The 20,266-nt window shown below is 43.4% G+C and overlaps 1 protein-coding gene across 1 annotated transcript in view; it reads left to right on the forward strand.

Moving 5' to 3' along the window:
* Tti1 (TELO2 interacting protein 1) overlaps window positions 1–20,266 on the forward strand; it is a 47,479-nt gene that overhangs the window by 10,661 nt on the left and 16,552 nt on the right. The window contains exons 2-4 of the mRNA XM_051187578.1: window positions 8,911–11,252; window positions 16,012–16,200; window positions 19,580–19,728. Of these exons, the coding sequence (XP_051043535.1) occupies window positions 8,951–11,252; window positions 16,012–16,200; window positions 19,580–19,728 (2,640 nt within the window). The 5' untranslated portion in view covers window positions 8,911–8,950. The remainder of the gene's footprint in view (window positions 1–8,910; window positions 11,253–16,011; window positions 16,201–19,579; window positions 19,729–20,266) is intronic.

Consider the following 20,266-nt stretch of genomic DNA (forward strand, 5'->3'; position numbering starts at 1 on the left):
TATGGAAACCACATAGCCAGGACTGGGAGAATGGGGACTGAAACCTGCCTCAGAAAAGCCCTGTTTGGGGCTTAAGTCTAAAAGTGGTCTAAGCTACAGCCACAATCTAAAACTGGTTGTCTTTTAAAAAACAAAACAAACAAACACAACAACAACAAAAAGCAGGTAAATCCAGGTCGTCCAGGGTTAAGATCAGCTGCCTGGATGGATAACTCTTTCCAAGAGAAGGAGTATGGTGGTTCTTATCCAGAATCCAGTTCACACTCAGCTGTATCAGAGTTCCGCCCGTGAGAGCCAGACCTTGGGTCACAGCTGTTGGCAGCATTAAATACTACTCAGTGCCACAAACAAGCTAGGCAAAGAACACACTTCTTAGAACCTACCTTTGAGTGAATGGAGATGATCCTGCGTATGATCCAAAACTAAACAGGTAGGTAATCTGGTTTGACAGGTGGTGCTAAGTGCTGTGAAGGAAAATAACAGGCAGGGAAAGGAGATTGGGAGGACAAAGGTGAGGAGTAAAGATGAGTTGCAGTTTCAGATAGGGATGATGAGAAGACTTCATTCAGAAGTCACATCCAGCAGAGGCCAGGAGGGACAGTCAGTGAAAAGCCTGAGCATGTGATCTCATCAGTGACACCACAGGGTGATACCTCTTGTTAGATGTCCCATCTCTACTTCCATCTGACCTCTTTGTGACAGGAGTTTAGGTATGGTTCTCCTTCCTCAATATAAATCCCTCCTGTTGGCATCTCTGTTGGCATCCAATTTCTGAGCTCATTTTGCCTGCTTTTCTCTCTCTTTTTGTTGTTTGCTTGTTATTATATGGTAAGTGCCTTGTGATCTGCCCTCTTATCTTTCCTGTGTCAGTAAAGGAGCTGGGTGTTGGTAGCATACACACCTTTAATCTGAGCACTTGGGAGGCAGAGGCAAGTGAATCTCTAAGACTTCCAGGATAGTCTGGTATATGTAGAGAGGTCCTGTCTCAAAACAAACAAACAAGAAAGTGTCTGTAAAAGATAACAGGGCATCCTGTACAGAGTGTGCCTTTGGATTCACCCACTGTTGGTATGGCACATCTCAGAAATGAGGCAGAAAAGCTTGCAGAGGGAGGACATGATTCATGCTCTCCAGTTGCAAGTGCTTCTCAGACATGAAGGGCACATTAAACTAGGAAGGCTTTAGATGACTATTAGCAATCATGGCTGTCCACACCTGCTTATGTGTAGTTCAGGCTGGCCTCAAGCTCTTAATCCTCCTGCCTCCACCTCCTTCAGCAAATCCTACCAGTATGTGCCATCAAAACTGGCATCTCACTTATGTTTATTAAGCTACTGTCTGAACTCCTAATTGTTCTGCTTGCCTCATCCATCCCAGTGTCACTTTGGGGGACCCCTGTTTGTAAACCACAGCAGCAACCTACATTAAATAATCAGGGCTATGATTTAAAGGAGTAGAATCCAGGACTCTACAGCTCTAAGTCTCTAAACAATTCCATCTGTAATTGACATATTGTCACACATTCATGATTTCATGGCCACCCCATAAAGCTACATGATTGCCTTTTATAGTCATATCAAAGTAGCAATGTGTTATACTATCTTCCTTACAAAAATCTGCTTTATATTTCTGATCCTTAGCCCATTCTTTAGATGTCTGGCTGTGGCAAACTTTAATCTGATTGGCATTCCATTGAGAGATGATAACACTGTTTATCCATAGGTAGACATTTGGGTAGCTTCCATGCCAGGTGACAGTGGGTGATATATTCCTGAACTCATCTTCTGAGGACATTATATATGCATCTTTGCTGGCTATATATTGGTGTGGACTGACTATATCATGGAGCACACCTGCTCTCCTGAAGAATTAGCTAACACTGAAGCATTTTCTTGAGTAATTGTGTTGCTTCCTATTCTTACCAGCATCCAGTATTTTCCTTTTTTACTCCTTCTGTTGGATGTACAATGATAATAGTTGATGGGAGATCTACTCCTAACAAATAGTAGTTGTAGTTAATTAAGACAGAGTCTCAAACTCACAGAGATTCTCTTTCCTCTGTCTCCTGAGTACAGGGCTTAAAGGTGTTCACTACCTCACCCAGCTTTTATTGTTACTTATTTTATGTATGTGAGTGTTTTAACTGCATGTATGTATGTGCACCACACATGTGTCTGTGTCCTCAAAGGTCAGGAGAGGGCATGGGATCCATTAGAACTAGAGTTACAGGTGATTGTGAACCACCATGTGGGTACCAAGACTCAAACCCAGGCCCTTTGCAAAAGTTCTCTTAACTACTGCACCATCTCTCCAACCTTCCAGCTTTTAATAGTATATTTTGATGAATATTTCTTACTCATAATGGTCAACACATCAGGGTGTTTTGCTTTGTTTTCCTTTTATATATCCTGTTTTTATATTCTGCTATTTGGGGAATCATTTTGTTCTGTTTTGTTTTATGAGTCTTAACAGGCTAGCCTTAAACTCGTTATTGAGCTCATACTGACATTGAGCTCCGTGCAGTCCTCCTGCCTCAGCCTCCCAAGTACTGGGATTATAAACGCAAGACACCAGACTAGTCTTTTAGATACTATTTAAGAAATTTTTGCTAGTTGGGTGTGTTATGCCTATAATCCCAGCACTCTGGAGGCAGAAGACTAAAGCCAATTCAGGCTATATAGTACAACCTGCAGCAGGGAAGGAGGTGGGGTCCCTGTTGTTTACTCACAGCAGAGTCACAGAAGTGTTGTTCTTTGGGGAGTTACCTTTATTCTACATTCTGTTATATGAGCTTTATGGTCTGGCAGGTCCTACAACCCTTGAGCCCCAAACAAACACACAGATGCTAAGCTAGTTATAAAGCTGTTGGCCATTGGCTTGGGTTTCTTACTGGCTAGCTCTGTCTTATTTATTAACCCATTTCTATTAATCCATGTATTTCCACATTGTCTTATCTTACTGGGGAAATGCTGGACCTGCAACTTCTTTGCCTGCCACATCATGACTGTTCATCGTCTTTGCAGAGAAGAGAGAAATTTCCTGTTTGTCCCTGTTTATATCCTGATTCTGCCCAGCTACATCACTTCCTGTCTGGCCAATCAGCCCATCAGTGTTTTAGTCACCAACCAATAAGAGAAGCATATACACAGAAGAACATACCCCATCAACATTCTACACTTAAATTAGTATGAGAAGGAGGGAGTCCCTCATCTATAGGTCTGACTTCCATGATTCGAAAATACTGTCTTAGTTTCATTCCTGTTGTCAACAAAATACCCTGATAAAAAGCAATTTCGGAAAGAAAGAGTTTATTCAGGATTACAATTACACGTTATGGTTCATCACTGCAGAGAAGTCAGGAACTTGAAACAGCTAGTCACATCACAACCACAGTCAAGAACAGGTAGAAATGGATGCCGGCCTGCTTGCTTAATGCTCAGCAGCTCTCTCTACTCTTAATAAGTCCAGGGCCCAAAACCAGGAATGACACTACCCACTCATAGGATGAGTTTTCTCACATCACTTAGGACAATCAAGACCATCCTGCACAGACATTTCTACAGACCAACTTGATCTGAACATCCCTCATTGAGACTTTCTCCAGGTGATTCTACATGTCAAGTTGGTGATCACAAATGTCTTGACAAAAGAGCACATTCATAGACTTAATCACTTATTATAGACTACATTTTCATATTTGTAGTATTGCTGTTGTTAATCTGTTTGTCCTTGGGTTTTTTTGTTTTTTGTTTGTTTTGCCTGCTATACTAATTAACCCTTCTCAGTGAGTATTTGTAGGAAAAAGAAGAGCATGTATAGAATTTGATACAGTCTTGGTCTTAGGAACCTATTGGGGTCTTACAGCACATTCCCCATAGATAAGTAGAAATGACTACACTTTTCTTCATATGTAGAGTCAAGTAATGTGGCATCTTTAATTGTAAAAGTCATTCTTGAGCCAGGCATGGTGATGCCTCCGCACTCTTTAAGTATTAGGGAGACAGAGGTAGGTGAATCTATGAGTTTGAGGCCAGCCTGGTCTACAGAGTGAGTTCCAGGACAGCCAGGGCTATACAGAAACCCTGTCTCAAAGAAAGAAAAGATCATTCTTCCACTGCATTTCACTATCACCTTTGCCATGTTTGTACAGCTAAATTTGGGCAGTGTTGGACATAAGATACTAATTCTGGACCTTATTTCCAAGAGTATATGTCTTTATACCATTATGCAGCAATTGTACCATTCCAGATATATTCATCTTGAGTTCTACAGTTTCATTCTTTAGGATTGTCTTTGATAACCTAGGCCTTTTGCATTCCCTTAACCATTTTAGAACCATGTTCCTTTCTTGTTTTGGTGTGTGTTTGTTTACTTTCTTTAAGGCAGAGTCTCACTGTGTAATGCAAGCTAGCCTCAAACTCAAAATGCTATTGCCTTAGCTTCCCTAGCACATGGATTAAGGCAGGCACCACTGTGACTGGCATTACTTTCTAGAAAAGTCCTGCTGGGTTTTTGATTGGGTTGTGTGGATGTTCCCAGTGGTTCTCATCCAAGAGTGGTTTTTGACCTCCAAAGGACAGTTGTCAATAGCTAGAGACATTTTTTGTTGTCATAGCAGTGAGAATGCTAATGGCATCTAAAATCAGAAGGCCAAGAATACCCAGCAATGCTCAGGGCAGCGCTCCATCAACGAATTATTATCTAGCTAAAATGTTGGTAGCACTGCTGTAAGATACTCTGGATTAATGTGCTCTTCTTGGGCCTTGTCTGCCATATTACTATTTGTTTTCTAAGTGGTTTGTTGGTTGGTTTTAATTTTTGTTTTCATTTTACCTTCTTTTAGATTAATCAAAAATGGGTATTATCCCATTTCTACTGACCTTGGAAGGATTTTGACAGCTTAATGAAGTTCATCTGGTACAAATTGTCTACCACTTAAATAGACTCTGAAAATACTAACTTCTCCCCATTTTAGTTCGTACCCACATAAACTACAAAAGACTTGATAACTGATGTGTATGTACATTTCACATTGTTTGTGCTGGCCAGCTCCATTGTCTTCATTCTACCTACTTCCTATGCTTCTATGTAGGTTAATTTTTCTACTGTACTTCTTCCTTTAGTGCATCCCTGACAGCAATGAGCTAAGCCCCAAGCCATACCTTCATTTTTGAAAGCTATTTTATATGGTTAGGTTAGGTTAGGGTTAGGGTTAGGTCTCGTGTGGGGGAGTGGGGGTGGTTTTTTGTTTTTGTTTTTTGTTATTGTTTTCTTTATCATTTGTGCATATCTCTTTTGTGATTGTGTATACATGGTTAGAGTAATACATGGATTTAGGGTATACATGTAGATCGTATGTATATACATGCTCATGCATGTGTGTGGAGATAGGTTGTAGCCTTGGGTATTGTTCCTCAGGAACCATCTACCTCATTTTGTTTTTGTTTTTTTTGCTAGAAATTCTCACTAGTTAGAGCTCACTAGTTAGGCTAGACTGACTGGTCAGCTAGTCCCAGGAATCCTGTCTCTACTACCCCAAGTGTACATATACCACCTGGCTTTTTCTCTTTCTTTTTTTTTTTTTTTTTTTTTTTTTTTTTCTTTCTGTTTTTTAAATTTAAATTTAAAGCAAGGTTGTTTTACATGTCAATCCCAGTTCCTTCACCCTCCCATTCTCCCCTATCACCACCAAACCCCAGCCCCCAGCCCATCCCCTTTCTGCTTTAAAGTCTGTCATCATTTGGAGCAGGGCCTAGGCCCTCCCCCATGTGTCTAGGCTGAGAATGTATCCCTCTATGTGGAATGGGCTCCCAAAGTCCAATTGTATATAGATACTGGTATAAATACTGGTCCATTACTAGAGGCTCCATAGATTGCCTAGTCTTCCTAACTAACACCTACATTCAGGGGATCTGGGTCAGTCTTATGCTGGTTTCCCAGCTCCCCCTTGTTCAGGTCAGCTGTTTCTGTGGGTTTCTCCAGGTTTCTCTTGACCCCTTTACTCATCACTCCTCCCTCTGTAACTGGATTCCAGGAGTTCGGCTAGTGTTTAACTGTGGGTGTCTGCTTCTGCTTCCATCAGCTACTAGAGGAAGGCTCTAAGATAGCATATAAGGTAGTTATCAATGTCATTATCGTGAAAGAGCATTAAAGGTAACCTCTCCACTGTTGCTTAGATTGTTAGTTGGGTTCATCCTTGTAGATCTCTGGGTATTTCCCTAGTGCCAGATTTTTCTTTAAATCTATAATGGCTCTCTCTATTATGGTATCTCTTTTCTTGTTCTCTTTATTTTTTTCCTGTCTCAATCTTCCTGTTCCCTCATGCCCACCTCTCCCCTCCCCTTTCCCCTTCTCTTTCTCCTAACTCCCTTTCCCTTCCCTCCATGCTCTCAATTTGCTCTGGAAATCTTGTCCCTTTCCCCTTCTCCAGGGAGCCATATATATCTCTCTTAGGGTCTCTCTTGATTTCCTAGCTGTGTGAATTGTAGGCTGGTAATCCTAAAATCCATATACGAGTGAGTACATACCATGTTTGTTATTTTGTGACTGGGTTACCTCACTCAGGATGGTACCACTTGGCTTTTTCATGTGGGTTCTTAGCAAGCACCTTACCCTCAGAAACCCTTGCTCAGATATAAGCTTGCTCTCTGCCTGACCTACCAGGCCACTCCTCAGCAATTATCCATCATCCATTCATTTTTATATCATCAAGTGGGCTTTTGGGGCAAGGAAAATCATGTTTTTAATGGTAAGAAATAACTTTTATTGTGTACTTGAATATCTTTAATTCAGATTCTCATCTGCCTTTAACAATAGTTCTATTACAGGTAAGATTCACCAGTTCCAGGAATCTGAAATGCATTTCCTACCTCTGACTTTGGGGAGTGTGGGGGTCCCAGTTAGCTTCCTTTCCTATTCACTAATTCAGTGACCATTATCTCAGGCAGGAGATACCAGATAGTGTATGGCAAGTACCCAGGGGGTGCCATTGGTTCTCAGCTAAGCTTATGACATCCACACTTGGCATTTTCCTAACCTAGATGAGTTTGGTGAGTTTTTGTTTATGATCTAACAAATAAAGCTTGCCTGAACAGCAGAGCACAGAGCTAGCCTCACTAGTTACACACTAATATACCAGTATACACACAGGTATATACACCAGCACACACTAGTGTGTACCACTAGACAGTGGTAGTACACACCTTTAATCCCAGCACTAGGGAAGTGGAGACAGGAGTAGAATGGCTGGGCAGAGAGAGGAATATAAGGCAATAGGAGACAAGCAAGAGATGCAGTCTGAGGATTTGTGGAGATGGGATGGCCCTTTCAGTTTGAGGTAGAGGTAAGAGCTTGTGACTGGCTGTTTTGCTTCTCTGATCTTTCAGCTTTCACCCCCTAATATCTAACTCCCAAGTTTTTATTATTAATACTGATTAGAATTCGTGTTATAGATGAAAAGGCTTAGAATCCTTTCCTTGGCCTCCTGGGGGCCATAGATGCCAGCAATACCTTTCCTCACAGGGTCTGTGGAACTCCAGAGGTCAGACTCTCTCTAGGTTATCTTTTTGTACACTGGAACGCTCTCTTGGTTCGCAGGCACAGCCCAGCACAACTCTCTGGAATGGACAGGTCTTGGTCCATATGCACACCAGGCTCTTCTGGCCTGCCAGCCCTGTGGCCACTGGTTTTCGGAGTGCTCACTCATGAGATGGAGATGGACAGTTGAGGAAAAGTGCAAGCCCACCAGACTAGATGATCACTATTCCAGCTGTGGGTGATCACTCTACCCAATGCCAACATTTTACAATGTTACACACTTATATCTCCAGCTTTGGCTCAGTCCTTAGTACTCTTGGGCCACAGTTTTGTGTCTTCCCAGAATGCTCTGTTTTCCCAAAGGGAATGTTTGAGGCTTTTATTTCTCTCCTCAAGCTCTGTTTATCTATTGTTGTTCACTGTCAGACTCGGAGTTTGAATTTCTCCTCACAGAAAAGAAAGGCTTTCAGGCACTAAGCTGCTCAGCCTCTCCATTACCTCAACTCCTGTCTGCTTTGCTTTCCTGCTTGCCATCCATCTTTCTGTGCTGCTGAAATCTCTTCCCGTGATGTCTGTGGCAGTGTACATTCCTGGGTTCCCATAGCATACCCTTCTTCCTTTTGTGTCGCAGTCGGTCTCGCCTGGCTCTGATTCTTCCTCCTTCTTACCATCCACATAAAGATCATAACCTCCCAACAACACGCGCACACACATACACACACACACACACACACACACACACACACACACACACACACCTCAATGACAACAGGCAAGAGAAGAATCCTGAGAGAGAAGTCAGAATTGTAGGGAAGAGGAATCAAGTGTAAAGGACATGAGGACATGAAAGCCTTCTCGGGTGCTAGGAACATTCTGTCTTGCTTTGGGTAGTGCTTATGCAGGTCTGCACATATGTGAGAACTCGCTGACCTATACACTGGGACTGTGTCTTACTCTGTATATGCCTCTTCTTCCAGCAGCCCAGTTGGGTTAGAACCCAAACTCTAGCCTAGCCCAGAACCTTAGGCATTTGCTCCCAGGTAATGGTTCAGGTATGCTATAATGAAACTGAATTCTGGCTCTGCTAGGGATGTGTCTCCTCTCTGCTCACTTAGACCCTAAGCTTAGGTCTATCCTAATCCCTAGAGACTGTGATGTATGCTTGCATCCCTCACTAAGCTGGAGAGATTCCAAGGATAGGAACCAGTTCTTTGCAGTTTTCTTGCTCCCTTTTGCAATGGCTGGTACTTAGGAGCCCATAAATGTTTGGTTGGTGGATGGGTGGGTGGGTGGATGGGTGGACGGACGGACGGACTTTCACTTTGTGTTTGCTTTGAGCTTGACCTTCTTTACTAAGATGCTTCCCTCTTCCAGCCTGCAGGATGTTTCCTTGGTGAGGGAAGGCAGTTGTGCAATGGCGGTGTTTGACACTCCTGAGGAGGCCTTTGGCGTCTTGCGTCCAGTGTGTGTTCAGCTCACAAAGGCACAGACGGTGGAGAATGTAGAACATCTGCAGACACAGTTACAGGCCGTGAGTGACTCTGCCCTTCAGGAACTACAGCAGTATGTCCTCTTTCCCTTGCGATTTGCCCTGAAGACCCCAGGGCCCAAAAGAGAGCGCCTGATCCAGAGTGTGGTGGAGTGCCTCACCTTCATCCTCTCTTCAACATGTGTGAGGGAGCAAGAACTTCTCCAGGAACTCTTCTCGGAACTTTCAGCCTGTCTGTACTCTCCCAACTCCCAGAAACCTGCAGCTGTGTCAGAGGAGTTGAAATTGGCTGTGATCCAGGGACTTAGCACTTTGATGCACTCAGCTTACAGGGACATCATTCTGACTTTTTATGAGCCCTCCATCCTGCCTCGTTTAGGATTTGCTGTGTCTTTACTGCTGGGCTTGGCAGAACAGGAGAAGTCAAAGCAGATTAAAATTGCTGCCTTACAGTGTCTACAGGTTCTCCTCCTTCAGTGCGATTGTCAGGACCATCCTAGGCCGATGTTTGAACTGGAGCAGCAACAGCAGCTGGGGGACTTGTTGGCGTCCTTTTTACCTGGAATCTCAACTGCACTGACCAGAGTTCTCACAGGAGACTTTAAACAAGGTCACAGCATTGTTGTGTCTTCCCTAAAGGTCTTTTACAAGACAGTGGGCTTCGTCATGGCTGATGAACAGCTCACAAGGATCCCAAAGGCCCGGGCAAAGCCTACAGTTGAGCACAGAGTGGCAGCCCTGATGATTCACAGGGAAACAGACTGGGTAAAAAGCACTGGTGACAAGTTGGCGATCCTTATTAAAAAGATAATTGAGTGTGTCTCAGTTCACCCGCACTGGAAGGCGAGGCTAGAACTGGTAGAGCTTGTGGAGGTCCTACTTCTGAAGTGCAGTCAGTCCCTGGTTGAATGTACGGGTCCCCTCTTGAAGGTGTTAGTTGGCCTAGTAAATGATGAAAGTCCTGAAGTCCAGGCACAGTGCAATACAGTGCTAAGGCGTTTTGCAGAGCAGAAAGTAGTGGTGGGCAGCAGAGCCTTGGCTGACATCTTGTCAGAAAGCCTGCATGCGCTTGCCACATCTCTTCCCCGCCTAATGAACACACAAGACGACCAGGGCAAGTTCTCTACTCTTTCCTTGTTACTGGGTTATCTAAAACTATTGGGCCCCAAAGTACATGTGATTCTCAATTCTGTGGCCCACGTGCAGCGCCTTTCCAGAGCACTTGTCCAAGTACTAGAGCTAGAGGTGGCTGATGTCAAGATGGTAGAAGAGCGGCGCTGGAACCCTGACAACCTGAGTGCTTCTCCAGAAGCCTCGGAGGCCCGGCCGTGGAGACGAGTCCAGAGGAGATACTTCCGCTGCTTCACTGATGAGAGGGTCTTCCTGCTCCTGCGACAGATCTGTCAGCTCCTTGGTTACTATGGGGACCTGTATTTGCTTGTGGATCACTTTATGGAACTGTACCATGCGTCCGTAGTTTACCGAAAGCAAGCTGCCATGATTCTTAATGAACTGGTTATAGGGGCTGCTGGGCTGGATATAGAAGATATTCATAACAAACGTACAAGCATAGGCCCAGAGGAACTGAGAGAGATTGTGAAATCTCTAGTTGAAGAATACACAAGTGAAGAAAACTGGTACTTGATTACCTGTATTGAAGCTGAGGAAGGGGAGGAGATGACAGTGAAGCAGCATGGCCTCCAGGCCATCACATCTGGTACACACACCTGCCAAGTTGTACCTTTTCCAGCCTTGTCAAAGCCAAGCCCCACTATCTGCTCCATGAACAGTAACATCTGGCAGATATGCATCCAGTTGGAAGGGATTGGCCAGTTTGCTTATGCATTAGGAAAAGACTTTCGTTTGCTTTTGATGTCAGCTCTCTATCCAGTACTGGAAAAGGCTGGAGACCAAACCTTGCTCATTAGTCAAGTGGCTACAAGCACCATGGTAGACATTTCCCATGCTTGTGGCTATGACTCTGTACAGCACCTTATCAATCAAAATTCAGACTATTTGGTGAATGGCATCTCTTTAAATCTACGTCACCTTGCTCTGCACCCTCATACCCCAAAAGTCTTGGAAGTCATGCTTCGGAACTCAGATGCTAGCCTACTTCCTTTGGTAGCAGATGTAGTTCAAGATGTCTTGGCCACCCTGGACCAATTTTATGATATAAGAGCTGCTTCCTTTGTCGGCGTTCTGCATGCTCTGCTGGCAGCATTAGGTACATTGAAAGACCTTTTGATGCCACTTGAGATAGGAGCCAGGGTCCTGGTTTGCCTAGTCTTATTTTATTTCATGTTCAGGAATGTGCTGTGGAGGACATTGGAAAGATTGTTTCTCCAGCCCCACAGGGCACAGGAGATTGTCAGGCTCCAGTGTTTATTTTATACTTTGAATATCTCTGCCATTTATTGAGCCCTGCTCTATGGCTGGGATATAAACCACACAGACTAGGTAGAAACAGCATTTTTTTATTTTACAAATAAGAAAAACCAAGGCTCAGTGAGATCCTGCTCAGCCAGGGTCACAATATTAATAAGGGATAAAGTTGGATTTGTGGCTAGTTTATTCTTCCTAATATACTATGCTGCTCCTGGTGCCTTGTAGAGCTGACAGCATCTGTGCTGGAACAGCAGGAAGTGCTCAGCCACAGAGCTGGAGCAGCAGATAGAAGCTTTTTCTTTGGTTGGGGTTTGCTCTGGAAATTGAACTCAGGCCCTACATATGCTAAGGTATTCTACCACCGAGCTACATACTCAACCCTCTAGAATTTTCTGATGATGATGGTAATACTGTATTATTTTTTACTTTCTATGTGTATGAGTGTGTATGCCTACATGCGTGTGCTGGTACCTGCAGAGGCCTGAAGAAGGCACTGTACCTCCCAGAACTGGAGTTACACTTGGTTGTGAGCCACCATATGGGTACTGGGAGTTGGAACTGGCCTTCTGGAAGAACAACCAGTGCTCTTCACTGCTATACCAAGGCTCTTTTAACCTTTTTTTTTTTTTTTTTTTTTTTTTTTTTTCTTTTAAGATTTATTTATTTATTTATTTAATATGTACAGCTGTTGTGTCTGCGTGTGTATCTGTGAACCATATGCATGCAGTACCATTGGAGGCCAGAAAAGAGTGTCAGATCCCCTGGCACTGGAAGTACAGGATGCTAGGAATTGAACCTTGGCCCCCCTGCAAGGGCAGCCAATGTTCATAGACACTGAGACATCTCTCCAGCCCCTCCTTTTTACCTTTTAATTGTACCGTTTGACTTAATTGTTTCATTTATAATTTGATCCTGTTGGGTGCCTACTAGGGATGTTAGCCACCGTTAGGGTGGCACGATTTTGTACCATGAAAAAAAAGCCAGGCTTGGTAGGATTATACCTGTAATCCCAGCTGCTAGGAAACTCGGGCAGGAAGATCATGATTTCAAGGCCAGTCTGAGCTACATAGCAAGACCGTGTCTAATAAATAAATAAATCCCTCAACTGAACAGTTAATCATTGAGTGAAAAACAGTGAGCTAGGTCCTGATGCCTTTATCCAGAGAACATATCTCCAGTTCTGCCATAGTCTCTGAGGCAAAGGGAAAGGTCCTTGGCCTCATTCTGTCAGGTAAAAAGGCCAAGATCCTGTGAGAAACTTTCTCAGGAGGGGTGACACTTGGAGTTCACTCATTCATTGATGACCACATACAGCATGAGTGCTTTCTTCACTCATGAAGAATGCCTGCTATATGTCCGATGCTACACTAAGTAGTGAGGAGGTGGCGGTGAACAAGATAAACTCATAGAGCTTTCCTGCGACTGAAAGAGATGATAAACAAGGGAAGCATTAAGCAAGCTCAGGGGGCCTCCGATAAGCTCTTTGAAGGAAATGAAAACCTCATGCTAAGAAGGAACAGGGATAGGCTACTCTAAGTTGCACTGTCAGGGAAGACCTCTCTAGGAAATTTAGTGAAGGCTGAGACTGGGAGGAGGAGGCTGCCAGGCGTACAGGGCTGTGGAACTGTTTGTAGGACTCTAAGTGCACTATCCGCAGAGGGAATAGTGGTGTGAATACCCCACGGACACAACGGGAATGGAGTATTTGGAGAGAATGTTGATGAGTATAAAACAGAGTTAAATAGGAAATAGGACAGATCCTTATGGGCATATAGACCAAGGGAAGAAGTAGAAAAACTTTTCATGTCATAGCAGTCAGGACACAGAAGCAGAGAGAAAAGGGGGGTGGTAGCAAGATGCATCCTTCTTGTGTGTACCTACAATGATTGCTTCTTCCACCCAGGTCTCAGCTCTTAGAGTCACCACCAGTTAATGGACATGGCCTTTGGGAGGCATTTCAGATCCTAACAACACCTATCTGTACCTAATAGTCACTGGCAAAGCAGCTATGAACAAGACCCACCCAGGCCTGGCCTGACCTGGACCTCATACCAGGATAGCTAACTGCTTAGACATTGCAGACTGGGACCAGCTTCTGTGGCCAGATGTCCCACCTCTGCTACACTGGGGAACTAGATTATATTTCAGCTTGGAATTTAAACAATTTACAAAAAGGCTAAGGGAATTGGACAGATGACTCAATGGTTAAGAGCACTTGTTGCTCTTGCAGGATGCCCAGGTTCAATTCCCAGTGCCCACATAGTGGGTCACAAACATCTGTAACTCCAGACCCAGGGTCTCCGGTGCTGAACTCTTGACTAATGCAGGTACACACATGGTGCACAGACACATACATTCAAGGAAAATACACATAAGAAGAAAATTTTAAATGTAAAAGGTATATCTTTTTAGGAGATAGCTGAATTTGGATTTTGAAAATTGAATTTCCTTAGATTTCTGATGCCTTTGGTCATTTGAAGGAGGAAAGATGTAACATCCTGTGTAGCATTTTTTAAAACTAAAGTAGACAAGTAGGGTCTCCATTGCAGAAAGAAAAATAAGGATGGTTAAGACAGACTGGAACATGGGGTGGGGAAAGAAAAGCAAAATTGGAAACATTTTCCACAAGTTTTGAAACAACCCAATATCTAATTGCATTTTGAATAATAGGTAATGAAATTAGTAGTCACTCACAAACCAAAGCCCTTTTGAAGCTGGCATTTCTGTTTGTCGTCAGATGGCCTTTCTTTAACATGAAAGTGGAAGTTTGCTTTCAAGGAACTTGTGAAAAGTCTTGAAAGACAGGTACATGTTTGAGGGCACTGACTTAACCGAACATGCACACTTTGTATGCACTGACCAAAAGGCAGCAGGTTCCCAGGGAGGGCAGAACCACCAGGCACTGATGGCCAATTGTTGTTAACAAGGAAAAACCAGGAAGTTTTCCTGTCACACTCCACACTGGAGGTTGTGCCCCATGCACACAGGGCTGTGTATCACATCCCACTGTGTCATGGCACTGATTTTAACCAGACCCTTCTTGATTGCCATTTTGGTTCTTTCTCATCCTTTGCCACCGCCACAAAAAAAAAAAAAAAAAAAATATATATATATATATATATATATACATATATATATATATATATGTTCTATCTTTTGCCTTCAATATATCAGTAGCATAAATTTCTAAAAGAAATGCTTGTTCAAAGAGTTTTATATTTAAATTTTTGATTGAGAGTATCAAATTGCTCTCCTAAGAGGTTGTACCAATTTAAGCACCATCAGCAATGTGAAAGTGCCAATTTTGCCACACCCTCACCCATACTGTCTTATTACTGAGCCTTTGATCTTTGCTAATCCAATAGGAGAAAAATTGTACCTTATTATAGTTGTAATTTGCATTAAGAGTGAGGTTGAGCTTCTTTTCATACTTTTAAAACCCATTTGTGAGCAAAGACATTTTCCAATCTGACATTAGCTTTGAATATGGAAATAATCTGCAGTGTTTGGGCTCCCAGCAGTGAAAATGTTGGGTCTAGGCTTTACCCGTTTGGGGACCAGCAGCACCTTAGAGTGTACCCAGAGCCTAATATATACCTGGGAATGGAGCACTGAAGAAATGGCATACTTAGCTATGTATGGAGCACATGTTTTTACTTCTAGTACTCAGGAGGCAGAGGCAGGCATATCTCAGCTAAAAAAGGATGCTTAACTCCACAAATAGGAGCTTCCAGCTAGTGGCCAGGAAACTGTCATCTCAAGCATTTGCTCTCTGATACAGTGTCTGAACCTGTCACCTCCCTTCTGCTGTTCTTCTGGCTCTAGGCTGTCTTCTCCTTAAGGAAAAGGAGATTAGCAAGTGTTAAAAATGTTAAGTCTTTTTCCTGCTGTAGGCAGAAGGGAGGGAGGGCACTGGACCCACCAGAATCTGTGAGATTGGGATGTTATTGCTTTATTCTTTAAATATTCAGATCCTTTTTTAATTAAGGACTTTGAAGGATCTCAATATCCAAGAATGGTTGAAATTAAAGCTGCTGTAGTTGAATAAGGAATTTAGACCCTAGTAGATGGTCTACATTCACCCTGACCTGGTTTCCACTATGTAACTGCTGCAGAGGCCTAAGGTCCCTCAGGGCACAGTTGAAAAACTACTGGAGTGGTTTAAGCTTTATTCTGTGGTGACATGTCAAGAGGCACTGGAAAATTTTCTGTTAAGAAAATGTCCCATGTAAGACTGTCCATTCTCCTAGTTCTGCAGAGCCCATCTAATAAGGATCATATCTTGTCCTCACAGTTGTATTGCTTGTTATGTTTTGAGTTCCCACCCTATGCTGTAGGCATGTTATAGAGTTAAAAGTTCCGTGTGGAGAATCACATACCAAACAGTATACATAAAATAGTTACAAAATACAAAGAGAATGAGCCTTGCCTGAAATGGTCGGCTTTACCGGGGCAAGTTCTGATGGTTCTGAAATGTGCAGTAATTTGGAACCGGCCAGATGTAAAAAGAAGAGTATTCCAGAGCAGTTTGGTTTGGAGGGCTGTGCCAGCTGGTGCCTGTCACTAATCACCAGAGTCACGATAACCTTTTCTTACAGCCCACTGGTTCCCAGATGCAAGTTCTACTGGGCAACTCCAGCAGAGCAGTATAGAAGAGGAGGAAAGGCAAACACCAGCAGCCTGCGAGGCTAGCACCACAGCTGAGGACATTGAGCAGTTTGTGCTGAACTACCTCAAAGAGAAGGACGTGGCAGAGGGGAATGTTTCTGACCTTGAAACTGAGGAAGGTAATTGCTATTTGTTGTCATTAGTTCCTTCTTTTTGAAAGAGATCATTGTGAAAACAAAGTGTCATTCCAGAAAGTGGAAGAAAAGTTGCCCCAAACTTCACTGTGCTCACAGCTGTTCCTGGGTGTGTGTGTGTGTGTGTGTGTGTGTGTGTGTGTGTGTGTGTGTAAACTTATCCCATTTTATGTAAAAAAAACAAAACAAAACAAAAACTGATTTTAATGGTTGCAGCCATAGTTTTTGTTTTGTGCTGGTAAAGCTTATACTAGGACTCACTACCATTAGTCTGTACCCAGCACCTCCTGCTCTAGAGTCTAAATGTATCACATCCTTTCTGTGTCTAGTTATAAAGGTCACTCCAAGTTTTCAAAGTCATTGTTGGAGTGGCAGCTACCAAGTGTCCATTCCCCATGTGGAGTTGAGGCTGCCTCAGCCTTGCTGTGATAGACAGTGTGTCAAGCAATGATTCTGTGTGTGATCTTTTCCTCCTACATGAATATCTATAAATTCTCACAAGTAGGGTTCCTGGGTCTGAGATATGAGCATCAGCTAGTGCTGACCAGTTTGCCTCCCAGACAGTCATATCAGTGTGTACCTTCCCAACAATGGTGATTTCCTGTTTCACTTTTTCCAGTTTCAGCAAGTTAAAAATGGCTCATTATTTTATTTCGCATGTCTTTGATTAATGCCCAAATTGGACATATTTATTTATGCTTCTTCCTGGCATTTTTTTCTCCCTTAGGCCCATTGCTTATTCATGGGCTTCGTCTATTTCTTTATTGGTAGAGAATGATTGCTGTGTTTTTCTTACCTATTTATATGATAAAGGAAAAAGAGAGTTCAAGCCAGTAGCAGCTCTGGCCTCTTGTTTTATTCACAAACTCAATCTGGAGCTTTAGGTCATGGAAGGATTAATAAATTATTAGAATCGCCTCTGCAAATATAAAATGCCAAGTCATAATGAGCTTGGTGGTCCCAGAACTATCCTAAATTGAACAGAGTCCCAAATTAGTTTGTTAGGTTGGAAGTGAACAGATTTCTTTTTTCTTTTTCATTTTTCCCATCTGTGCTCTCATTCTGGTGAGCTGGAGCCAATGTGTCCAGGATAACAGGAAAGTATAGCTCGCTGCAGTGAATGCAACAAATTCCTTCTGAGCAGTGGCAAGCAGCGGAGGTCCAAACAAGGCTCTTAACAGAGTTGAGCTGGTACAGTTCCCACAGCCAGCACTCTTTCAGGCTTTGTCTTCTGTTTCTCTGCTGAGCCAGCCAAACCCTCCTGTGAACCACACCTGCACCTCCACCCAAACCTGTACCTCTGGAGAAAGAGGTGACATGGCCTTTCATGATCAAGGTAGCCATTCTGATCTAAAATTCATCAATAAACCTGCTCTTCTGTGATTGAGATCTTCTGGTTCTATTGAGGTAATTTAGTCAATAAAGTGCTTGCTTTGCAAGCATAAGGACTCAAGTTTGATCCTCAGAAGTCACATAAGAAGCTTGGTGTGGTAGCATGGGCTTGTAATCCCAATACTCAGGTTGTGAAGATAGGCAGGTCCCCAAGCTCCCTGGCCAGATAGCCTAGCCTACTCAGTGGGCCCCAGACCAAATGAGAGAAACCCTGTTTCAAAAAACAAGGTGGATAACTTGAGGAGCAAAATACAAGTTTGACTTCTAGCCTTTATATGCACACACACACACACACACACACACACACAGAGAGAGAGAGAGAGAGAGAGAGAGAGAGGAGAGAGAGAGAGAGAGAGAGAGAGAGAGAGAGATACAAACACAAAGATCTGGTTCTAGTGGATCATTGCTGGGATCAAGTGGAATGAATCAAACCTTCCTCCAAAGCCAGAAGCTCACATCCCTGAAATAGCACTCCACATCAGAAAATTCAAACAGCAGACCCTCCTCTGAGGAGAAGCAGTTTAGCCCCATTGCTTACAGTTGTCATTCTTTATGTGTATTATATTCCCTTGACTTCATAAGATGGTTTGTCTTGATACAAGTTTGGCATGAACATTGTTTAACTATGTAAAGGCACTTATATATCCAAAGTCCCTTTCTCTGAGAAAGCCAAGCATTCTGCAAATGCATATCCCTTCATCTTCATAGCATCTAGTAGAAACTTGTACAGCCTCTATTATGAGGCTAAGGTTTTCCAGCAAAGGAAATCTGAACCCAGAAAAAAGTGAGCAATGCCCAGCTCAATGGGAATGCTCACTCACAGCTGCTGATGGGACAGTGGAACAGGGTCTTCTGCCTCTTAAGCAGTAAGTACTAGGCAGGGAGAGATGAGAAGAGCTGTGTATCCTCCTCACTCACTCTCCTAGCAGCAAATGATATGCCTTATACCTTTGCTGCAGGTAAGGTAATGTACAGTGGAAGGAGGTGTTAACAGGTTGTGGAGACTCCCCTGTCCAAGCCCTACATCTATGCATTGCACCAGGCTGCCCTATAATGTCAGCTCTCAAAGATAAATAAGTTCTTGGTGTTGGCCATCCAGACATCTTACAAGCTAATAGACTGATAAAATTTGGCCCTGTGTGGTCAAGGGATGAATCAAAAAGAAAGGAAAGAAGAGAGAGCAGAGAAAAGGCCACTCAGGGCACTGCCCAGTCTGGGGCTCCAAATTAGAACTGTGCCCTAAAAAAGTTTTAAGTCATCTATTATCGCATGACTTACCCCTCCCCGTACGTTGTTATTCTTCCTCCCATGCTAAAATTCATTATCATAGAGCCTTGCTGCATATGTAAATGTGGGGGAACAGGACAAGAATGGAAGTGGGGTACTACTCACTGGGTGACCTCAGACTCTGATATCCACCTGCCTCTGCCTCGAGGGCTCTAGGATTAAAGGCATGCACCACCACTCCTGGTGAACCTGGTGACCACTTCTGGTGAACTTCTTGATTGTGCAGTTTGGCCTAAATTCCTTGCAGTATCCCACTGTGCATTTTTCTCTAAGTCCTTGTCTCGGGTCTGTTGCTGTGAAGAGGCACCATGACCACAGTAGTTCTTATAAAGGAAAACACGGCTTGCAGTTCAGAGGTTAGTCCATTATCACCATGACAAAAAGCATGGCAGCACTCAGGCAGACATGGTGCTGGAGAAGGAGCTGAGAGTTCTACCTCTGAATTGACAGAGAGAATCACGCTGGGCTTAGCTTGAGCATCTGAAATCTCAAAGCCTGCCCCCTAGTGACAAACTTCCTCCCATATTACACCTACTCCAACAAGACCACATCTCTGAATAGTGCCCCTCCCTATGAGCCTGTGGGGGTCTTTTTCTTTCAAACCACCACAGCCCTATTCCAGAGTCTGGAGCCAGCAATCAAGCTTGATCTTTCTAAAGCATTGTCACTAATTCTGTTCTTTCAGAGGAGCAGGCATCCCCCACCACAGTGGATGAGAATGATGCCTTTCCAGATGTGGAGCCACCACTGCCAGTGCACATCCAGATAGCCAAGGATGTGATGGAGCGCTGCATCCACTTATCATCAGATAGGAATCTGAAAATCCGCCTGAAGGTCAGTGTGCAGCCCTTCTCTCACTCATACAGCAGCAGGTCCAAGAAGTGTGGTCGCTGGTCGCTGGATAAGCAAGCACATTTTCCCCTGTCCATGTGTGATGTCCATGAAAAAGAAGCATCAAGAGGAGTCCTGTGTGTAGTACAACAGTTGTATGGTCTCTTTTTTTTCTAGACAAGCTTTCTAGACAGGCTTTGGATCCTGTCCTGGAACTAGCTCTTGTAGACCAGGCTGGCCTCGAGATTTGCCTGCCTCTGCCTCCTGAGTGCTGGGATTAAAGCCATGCACCACCAATGCCCGGCCTTTTTAATGTCTTTCTGTGTAAGTCCAGATGCCAAGAGGGAGCTGATTCTCTAGGGTAGGGAATACCATGTGCTTTGAAAGACTATCATTCCTATGATAACTTAATGCAGGATACAGTTTTTAATACTTTAAGGTAGTTATTCTTCTGAATCCTTATCTTTGTTTCTGTTTGTATTTTCATCATAGAAAAAACTAACACTTTCTGTAATTTGACTTCCTCATGTGTGAGCAGTTC

This window comes from Phodopus roborovskii, unplaced genomic scaffold (assembly GCF_943737965.1).
Source record: "Phodopus roborovskii unplaced genomic scaffold, PHOROB, whole genome shotgun sequence".
NCBI lineage: Eukaryota > Metazoa > Chordata > Mammalia > Rodentia > Cricetidae > Phodopus > Phodopus roborovskii.